The sequence below is a fragment of the Mastomys coucha genome, unplaced genomic scaffold (assembly GCF_008632895.1).
Source record: "Mastomys coucha isolate ucsf_1 unplaced genomic scaffold, UCSF_Mcou_1 pScaffold23, whole genome shotgun sequence".
NCBI classification, from domain to species: Eukaryota; Metazoa; Chordata; class Mammalia; order Rodentia; family Muridae; genus Mastomys; species Mastomys coucha.
Window position 1 is genome coordinate 39,031,967 of NW_022196906.1, and position 9,515 is coordinate 39,041,481.

Below are 9,515 nucleotides of genomic sequence, written 5' to 3' on the forward strand. Positions count from 1 at the left end.
GCCTTCTCTCTCTCCTGCCTTCCCCCTCTCCTGCCTTCTCTCTCTCCTGCCTTCCCCCTCTCCTGCCTGCTGTGCCCTCTCTCCTGCCTTCCCCTCTCTTCCTTCCTCCTCACTGTTTTCTTTGTCATAATTGTCATCTGGTTTGACAACAATCTATATCACATTTACACAATCACACTGCGGCAGGAATAGATTTCATTTTTCTAGAAGGCAGTTTAGTAATAGAAGTTATAGTTCTTAAAATTATATTCCCTTTGATCCTACAATTCTACTTTGAAATTTTACCTTAAGAAGACAGAGCGGGCAGTGGTGGCACTCACCTTTACTCCCAGCACTGGGGAGGCAGAGGTAGGCAGATATCTGAGTTTGAGGCCAGCCTGGTCTACAGAGTGAGTTCCAGGACAGCCAGGGCTACACAGAGAAACTCTGTTTCAAAAACCAAACAAAAAAAAAAAAAAAAAAAAAAAAAAAGAAGACAGAGTGAAACACCAGGATGGCCATCCTGATATAACTTATAGAGTCAAAATTGGATGTTTGAAGTTAGAGAATTAATTTGCTAATTGATTCAGTATATATACCGTATTTAGAAGGCTATTTATTTACTGGTCAGTGTCTCACTACAAAGCTCTGGCTGTCTTAGAACTTACTTTGTAGACCACCAGGCTGGCCTTCAACAGATGGCGATCCACCTGCCTCTGCCTCCTAGTGCTGGGATTTATAGTGTATGCCACCACAGCCTGGCTGAAGAACCTTTATAATCAGGACCTTTTTAATCACACACAAAAAACAAAACAAAACAAAACAAAACAAAACAAAAAACACATTTATCATCTGTTAAGCTAAAATCACGTGAAAACTAGGACTTCTGTTTTTACAAATATGCATCCTGCCCCACATATGCTTTCAGACTCTTGGAAGAAGAATGGATTGGTAGCCATGTGTTACTGGTAGGCAATGGAATTGTGTGTGCATATTTGTGTTTCTTTTATTTTGGATGATACGTTTCAGCCCTAGCACCCCCCCCCCTTGGTGTTTCCTGCAGGTGTTGGCACCATGCTGTCGTCTGTGACCCTTCTCTCCATCCTCGTCTTCATCCCCTCAGCAGTGGTGGTCATTCTGCTGCTGGTGCGAATGGGGAGGAAGGCAACAGGGGTGAAGAAGAGGAGCAGGTCTGGCTATAAGAAGTCTTCCATTGAAGTTTCCGATGAGTAAGTCCCCAGCAGTGAGTCCGTTCCTTTTCCTAGCCCTGCTCTGGGGCAGCTCTGCATCCCATATCCACACAGATCTTCTCTCCTGCTGATGTTTGGTCCACTGCTGCGATTTCCTTCCAAATGGGGTTGTTGCATGAGAGGTGTCAGAAGGAAGATAACAGTGACATTTATGGGTGTTGTCATGGAGGACAGACTGCACAGGGCACTTAGGCTTCACATGGCTTCACCATGGCTTCACACTGCACAGTGCTGGGGCTCTGCATGTCTCGTTCTCTCAAAACTAAAATAAAATTTCAAGTCATATTTTTCTCTTTAACTTTTTTTTTTTTTTTTTTTGGCACTGAGCTAATGTCTCCTAACAGAATATTCATAAGCAATGAAGGAAGCTTTGAGAATGTCCTGAAGGGCAAAGGAAATTTAAAGAAGCATGTGGTATTCTTGGTCAGCAGATGCTCTGTAAGGGCTAAATAAATGTGGTGATTGTCTTAGGCAGTGTTCTGCTGCTGTGCAGAGACGCTATGGCCAAGGAACTCTAGTAGGAGAAATGACTTTGTTGGGAGCCGGCTTACAGTTTCAGAGGCTTAGTCCACTGTCATCATGGCAGTAGGCATGGCAGTTGAGAACTACATTCTAATCTTTAGGGAAAAAGTGGGAGATGGGGGGCTTTTGAAACCTTAAAGCCCACTGCCCTGACATACTTTCTCCAGGAGGCCACATCTTCTAATCCTAGCCAAAGAGTTACTCCCTGGTGGCAAAGCATTCAAATTCACTCGGCTGAGCCCATGGAGGCCATTCTTATTCAAACCACCAGCTACCAAAAGCATTTGTCAGCTGCGGTTCTGCCAAGAGCAGTGCAATCCAGTAGTTTCCCAGGAAGAGATCTACTTTTTTATCTTTGTTTGTTTGATTTTTGAGACAGGGTTTCTTCTCTATATAGTCCTAGCTGTCGTCCTGGAACTCACTCTTTAGACCAGGCTGGCCTAGAAATCAGAGACCTGCCTACTTTTGCCTCCCAAGTACCGTGATTAAAGGTGTGTACCACCACTTCTTATATGAGATTTACTTTTTTTTAAAAAGAAAGATTTATTTATTTATTTATTTATCTATCTATCTCACCTATGGTACTCCTTGCCAGCAGAGGACTGGTCCCTCTCTGTGCTTTGCTGCCTGGCAGTTCCACGCTAAACTTAGAACACTATCGTATTGTGTTCTAGTATGCATTAGATTTTACAGCTCTCACTATGTGGGATTGGGAGGTCATCCACAGACCGGGTTGGTTGCCTCTCTTTCCTAACCAGCATGGTGCCTCCACTGTGGCTGCATGGTGCCTCCACCCTGGCTGCTATTCAATACTTCTCTGCATGGTAGTGAGCAGCTGCTATTTACATAGCCCTTGGTGGATGCTCAGAGATGTGGTTCACTGGTTCATGCAGATTTATTTATGACTTCTTCCTAATGACTCTGTTTAAGGGTTGGCTGTAACACCAGACTCATGTGATTTCAGTACCTGAGCTTGGAACCGTCTCCTGTGGTGACAGTGACAGTTGAGCTTGTTTTGTGTTCTCTCCACAGCACTGACCAGGAGGACGGCAATGACTGCATGACGAGGCTTTGTGTCCGCTGTGCTGAGTGTCTGGTAAGTGCCCTGTTTTTTCTGTTTGGTGTTTTCTATCTCCCTGCCTATTTGAGGGATCTTTTTTTGTTTTTAAAGATTTATTTATTATTATATGTATGTACACTGTAGCTGTAGGAAGCCAGGGGACAACTGTGGGAGTTGGTTCTTTCCTTTTACTGTGTAGGTCCCAGGGATCAAACTTATGTCATCAGGCTTGAGAGCAAGCTCCTTTACCCACTGAGCCATCTCACTGGTCCATGATTTTATTTTTTATCTCATGGGTGTTGAATTGTGTTCTTAAGTTAAGAAGGGGGCCCGTGTAAGCTACTGACTGACAAAAAACAAACGAGCAAATAAAAACAAGCAACTAACCAAAATAAATAAATAAATAAAATTAAAAGATCAAAAAACCCTATGGATTTTTTTTTTTTAATAAGAAGTTTTCAAGTTTCTGGATTCAGAGCCATGAATTTAACTTCTCTGATGAACCCTGGTGTTTAAAAAAAAATTTATTTATTTTTATTGTATGTACATTGGCGATTTGATTGCATGTATGTCTGTGTGAGGGTGTCAGATCCCCTGAAACAGGAGTTACAGACAGTTATGAGCTGCCATGTGGTTGCTGGGAATTGAACTCAGGTCCTCTGGAAGAACAGCCAGTGCTTATAACCCCTGAACCATCTTTCCAGCCCCCAAACCCTAGTATTTTTAATGAAGTCCTAGTGAGCAGCCTTTTAGGTGACTTGATTAATATTGTTTATCACCTTATTGGAAGGTTCCTATCTTGGTTTAAATCTCTAGAGGCCAGGTCCCTCTTTGAGTACACATGGTGACACAGGCTTGTGTAACTGTCTTGGGATCTCAGGAGTGTGGCCTGTCACTCTCTGGGCTTTTTCTTCGTTACTTTGACTTCTGTGAACTTGAACCTCCTTTGTGAGAGGAAAAAAGTTGTTTATGAAGTAGGACCTAGTTTCAATCTCCAGGGTCTGAATACTTTAATAACAGGGTGGAAAGCAAGGAAGAAGGGTGAGAATGAAATCTGCTTGAGTCAAAGAGTTAACAGGGCATTGGAGAGTCAAAAAATTAGTAGAATATCTTGTAGAGGGTTCAGTCATCCGGGCTCTTGTTAAATGAAATGGAATACGTTAGAGGGGACTGATGTGTATTTTCAAAGTACAGTCTAGCTTTTGTGTTGAGACTCGTAGAAGAGACCAGAGCAGGATCAGAGAGTTTCATTAGTAGTTGTTAGCAGTAATTTAAGTGAGAGAAGTCTGTAGTAGAGATGGCAAGAAGTGGCTGTATTTTGTTTTCTGGCTTGAAAGTAAAGCCAGAAGGATTTACTGGCATTCATTAAGAGAGAGAGAGAGAGAAAGAGAGAGAGAGAGAGAAAGAGAGAGAGAGAGAAAGAAAGAGAGAGAGAGAAGGAAGAAGAAGAAGAAGAAGAAGAAGAAGAAGAAGAAGAAGCAGGAGGAGGAGAAGAAGAATTAAAAACAGCAGTAGCAGCAGCAAGGATCATTCTAGAAGTCTTGGGTAACTCGTAGAATAGAACCAACATTTTCTAGAACAAGATTTAAAATGTTTTCATTAAAACATAAGATTTTATTTTATGTGTATGGGTATTTAACCCTTATGTATGTTACTCACCGTGTATGTGCAATGCCATGGAGGTCAGAAGAGGTATCAAATAACCTGGAGATTGAGTGACAGGTGGTTGTGAAGTACCATGTGAGTGCTGGGAATCAAACTCAGGTCCTGTTAACTACTGAGCCCTGGGAGTCAAGTCCTCTGGAAGGGCAAAGAATGCTCTTAACTATGGAGTCATCTCTCTAGCCCCAGAGCAAGATTTAAGAATAAAATCAGGAGTTGAGTTTAAACATACTAGGTTTGAAATGTGCAGTGAGCAGTTATGTTTTCTGAAGAGAGGTCTAGTCTGTAGGTTTAACATAGGAGCCATTATGAGATCCAGGAAATAGATAGAGACCTACATATGTAGGAAAGGTCAAGGAACTAAGCCAGGAGTTCTCCAAGGCTTCTAGATTAGAGAAACAGAGAAATTAGCAAAAGAGAATGAAAAGAGATGACCTCTGAAGATGGAGGAGAACCGGAAGTTTGTTTTCTTGGGGGATGGGAAAGAAACTTTCCAGAAATTGAAAGTTTCTTGTGGATGGTTTGGTGATGTGGAAGCTATTGGTGACCTTGGCAGAAGTAGCTCCAATGGGATAGTGAGGATGCAAAGGTCTGGGGAAGAGGCCAGAACATCACAAGGATGCATCAGAGGAAGTGGGTACAAGCAGCTCTTCCAGGTAGGAGGCAGAGGAATGGGCAGTAGGTAGGGAGGACTCTGTATCTTAAGTAACTTTCTGTATGAGTAAAATGGGGTACAAATGTATTCCATTGGATGAGCCAACAGAGAAGGAAAACTTGATGTTACAAGAGAGAGAGAAGGTAGGACTGCTGAGTTGACACTGGAAGGCATCACAGGAGGACATAGTAGCTGTAGATAAAGGTATAAGAACAGTAGAGAAAAGCTAGACATGGTAGTGCCCCCCTTTAGTCCCAGCACTCAGGAAGCAGAGGCAGGCAGGTCTCTGAGTTCAAGGCCAGCCTGGTTTACAGAGTCCAGGACAACCAGGGCTACACAAGAGAAACCGTCTTAAAAAACGTACATACAAACGAACAAACAGGACAATAGAGAGGCCGAATAGATGAGGCTATATGCTCGTAAGTGAATCTAGTGGTGGAGTCAGAGATGTTCTTCACAGACTGCCTTCCTTCTCAAGGGTAGGAGAAAGCAGGGTCATGCTCTGAAAATGATAGGAAGAGGAGGAATCAGGACAGTTAGAAAGAGTTTAGGTATGAAACAGTTATTTAGAAGAATGGGGAAATTAGGGCCAGCAATGTGGCTCGGAAAGAAATGGTACTCGCTACCAAGCCTGAGGACCTGTGTTTGATCACTGGAACATACAGTGGAAGAAGAGAATTGTCGTCTTCCAACCTTCATATGTGTGGGTATACACAACACACATATACACTCTCTAAGTGAGTCAGCCAGCCGGCCAGTCAGTCAGTCAGTGAATAGTTTTTAAGACCAATAGAATTAAGACCCAGAACAATCTGATATACCAGATAGCACTAAGGGCCCATTTGAGGTCCCAAGTGATGAGGTATGAGTTTGAATAGTAACAGTGAGAAGAGCCGCACTCACAGATGTGTTACAGAGCGCTGTGCACAGTGCCGAGAAGCTCACACCTGTTGTTCCACACACATCTGTGAGATATGTTTCTATTATCCCCATTTCAGAGATGCTGAAACTGTTGTTAAATAGCTATTCAATGTCCTTTAGCTAGAAAGGTTGAACTGAGGTAAGTGAGCTCCTGACTGCAGCCCTGCATGTTCTGCTGTAGGCAAGCATCTTTTCTTGTATGCTAAGGTTCTAAAATACAGTCATCAAGGAAAAAGGAAACCCTGGGCCTTCAAAGCAGAAGTCAGCCTGGTAGACACATTGTATTGAGGTCCTGTGATGCTCCATGGAACATAGGTGTGTTCAGAGATATCCCACTGTGGCTACCCCACGTGCAGTTCCATTTTGAGACCTTGTACACATGGTCTTCATCCAAGTCTGGCTGTGACATTGAGATGCATGCATGTACATCTGCTCTTCTTTCCCCTGTAGGATTCAGACTATGAAGAAGCATACTGATGAAGTGTGTGCAATGCAAGAAGTGTTACCTGACAACAGGAAATATCCCATTCCCCTGTCAAGGAGTGCCATTGGCGGGGACAGCAGTGACAGAAGATTCTGAAGGTCATCAGGGGAGACCTTAAGGACCACTTATTTATTGAAGAAATGTTTATTTTGTATTTATAAACTGTTCAGAAACTCCAGGAAGGGACTCATGACTTCCCTTCTTAATGTACTCTAATTGAACAATGAAATTCTTGAACAGAAAGAAACACAGTGCTTGGTTTACCTTTGCTCTTGAATGTAGTTCATGGTTTCTTCCAGTTGCCTGAAAGAGACCAAATGTCTGTCACTCTGCTGATGTCAAAATTGTCCTTTTTTAATGGTGTGGATCTTGTTGCTTCCTGATGATGTGCCAATGAACAACCTACCCATTTGGAGTGGATCGCCTTGGTTTCTTCTCCACAGATGTTCTCTGGTCAGCATTCAGTATGTGTTCCGTGGTTTAATGGTCATCAGCTGTGTTTAGAAGACACGCAGTATTTGACCCCAATTCCTTTCAGCTCAGTAGGTTTACAAGTTGTAGGCTTGCTTGGACTGGGTCTTCTAAGTATTAAAGTATTGTCAATTTACAGTTAAGGAAACAATTTTTGATGTAGAAGAATCTTTCTCATTTGTCTTGTTAGCTGTACTTTGGGCCACAGAATCTTTGTTATTTTGTGTTCCTGCAGCTGACTAATTTGTGGTTTCCTTCTTGGTGTTTTAAGTTAGAGGCAAGAAATGCCTCTTACAAAGGTTTTTAGTGGTGACTTAAGAAAATATTTTTTGTAGTCCTTTGCTTTGGGTCTTTTCATGTTTCTTGTGTTATTTAGAACTTTGGTTCTAAATTGCACCAGAAGTGAGTATTATATCTGCAGGCTGGTGTACTCAGTAGTGGAATGAGGAAGTGACGATGTGCAGGACATCTCCCCTTTCTTCACTCAGTGCCTTGGAACCCACACCTCTACTCTCCTCTAGCGACTTATTTGTTATTTTAATTTATACTGGGTTTTCTGCAAACCACTAAGATGTGCCTGACTTACTGGAAGGACTAGCAAATGTACAAACAGCGCTCTCCAGAGAGAGTCACTAATGGCCCCTCCCCCAGCCCTGGTTGGTTCACCATGGTGGTCTTCCTCATGGTTCTTCCTAAAGTAGCTTGGGAGGCCTCCATATGACAGTGTTATATACTATGGATCTTAATCAAAATCATTCTGTTTATCACGGAAGGTCGTATGTTTGAAACTGGGATCATTAACTCTGCTTGAAAGACTGGTTAACCTAGCCTGCTGATCCATGATTGTGATTTACCTCTGGTCATGGAAGCCCTTGGAAGCAGAGGGGGGACTGGCATTTTATATTTCTGGTTGTTAGATTCCACAGTTCTTTGGGCTACTTGTTAAAGATGTAGTTGTCTGTGGCCACTCCAGTGAGACCCTTTCTGATGGTTCAACAGAGAAAAGAAAACATTCACCAAGCAGAAATAATTTGGGCACTTACAGATCCAGAGATTGATGCAGTTGGGAGGGAGAGGGCATGCCGTGGGCCTCACTGTTCTGACAGAGGCATTAAAAGAACTCATTTAAACCATTAGTCTATGACAATGAGGAACAACCAGTTTTAGTGTCTTAGGATTTTCTTGCAAGTGTATTGTGAGGTTTTATCTAGCTCAGACATTGGTGAGTTTGGTGACCGGCCGATGCCTGATGGATACTTGTGTACACTGTTGTGTTGCCTGCTTTAATCTCTTAATGACAGAACAATCAAGTCCTCCATTGTAAGGGAGTAAGTTAGTGATTTTATTTGCTCCATGGGTTTGTGGTCATATTCCTGGCTTAGGCTGCCCTCAGTTTCATATGCCAAGGTTTGAGCTGTAGCTTTGTGCTCCTAAGGAAAACCATACTGTCTGTGGAGCCTCCCTCCTTTAAGCACAAGTGTGCGATAGAAGGTTTGTCTGACTTACTGTTTTAATATCTTCTAAGGTGACATTCTCATACTTTTTTTTCCCCTTTTTTCTGCTCTATGGACTCAAACTACCTGGCATTATAGCATTGTCTGGAAAGAGGATTTAAGTGTTTCATTATGGCTATATCATCTTCTGAATTTTATGCGGTGAGCTCTTAAAAACTATTACAAAATGTGAATTTATAAAGTACTTTGTTTTCGCTCTGTGACCTGTTATTTCAGGCCACTTGAGGACATCTTAGCAGTCTGCAGCTCCTGAGTCGGCAGTTGGACTTCAGAAGGAAAAGTTGCCTACCATTCCTCCATCCTGCTTACGTGCATGCACACATGTGTGTGCATGAGGGCATGCATATGTATATTATACAACAGGAAACCTGGAGGCCAGATCCTGATACAGAATGTTCTGTTGTGTTACTGGACTCCCGCTCTGAAGAAGGACTCTAAGAAGATCCATGGGTTGGACCAAAGCTCTTATTGAATTGCACAGCTCAAAACTTTGCTGCCAGAAGCACCCACTCAGGTGTTGGCTTCCCCACCGCTGTCTCTCACTGACTTTTAAAATTAAGTTAGACGCTTTGTTTGCAGAAGAGTCTGAGCTGTAAGTCTTTGTGCACAGACATTGTGACTCATGGAATCTTTACTTTACTGGAGTTAATAAACTTCTTTGTACCTTGTGGCTACCCTTTTGGTGTCTAACTTTATTAAAATGAGAAGTATCTTGTGAAAGGGGGGCTGTTGTGGTTTTCAGCATTGAGAAAACTGTCTGAGCTGTGTACCAGCAAGATCCTGCAAAGAGCTAGTAGTGTGCTGGAACTGGCTCACATAGCAGAAGCTGATGAATGCATTTCTAGAAATTTTGTGAACCAAGTGGCAAACTGGTGGCATGAAATACACCGCATTGGGAATATTTGCACAAGACCCGTGCAGCATAGTCCTGGGGCCAGAAAACATTCAACAGTTTTCAGGACAGGACAAATTTCAAAAGATGAGCATACCCAGGCTT

At 42.6% G+C, this 9,515-nt stretch overlaps 1 protein-coding gene across 1 annotated transcript in view; it reads left to right on the forward strand.

Moving 5' to 3' along the window:
* Mpzl3 (myelin protein zero like 3) overlaps positions 1–9,192 on the forward strand; it is a 23,154-nt gene extending 13,962 nt beyond the window's left edge. Inside the window, exons 4-6 of the mRNA XM_031344152.1 lie at positions 1,043–1,208; positions 2,784–2,847; positions 6,500–9,192. Coding sequence (XP_031200012.1) covers positions 1,043–1,208; positions 2,784–2,847; positions 6,500–6,526 — 257 coding nt within the window. The 3' untranslated portion in view covers positions 6,527–9,192. The remainder of the gene's footprint in view (positions 1–1,042; positions 1,209–2,783; positions 2,848–6,499) is intronic.
* The last annotated feature ends 323 nt before the right edge of the window (positions 9,193–9,515 follow it).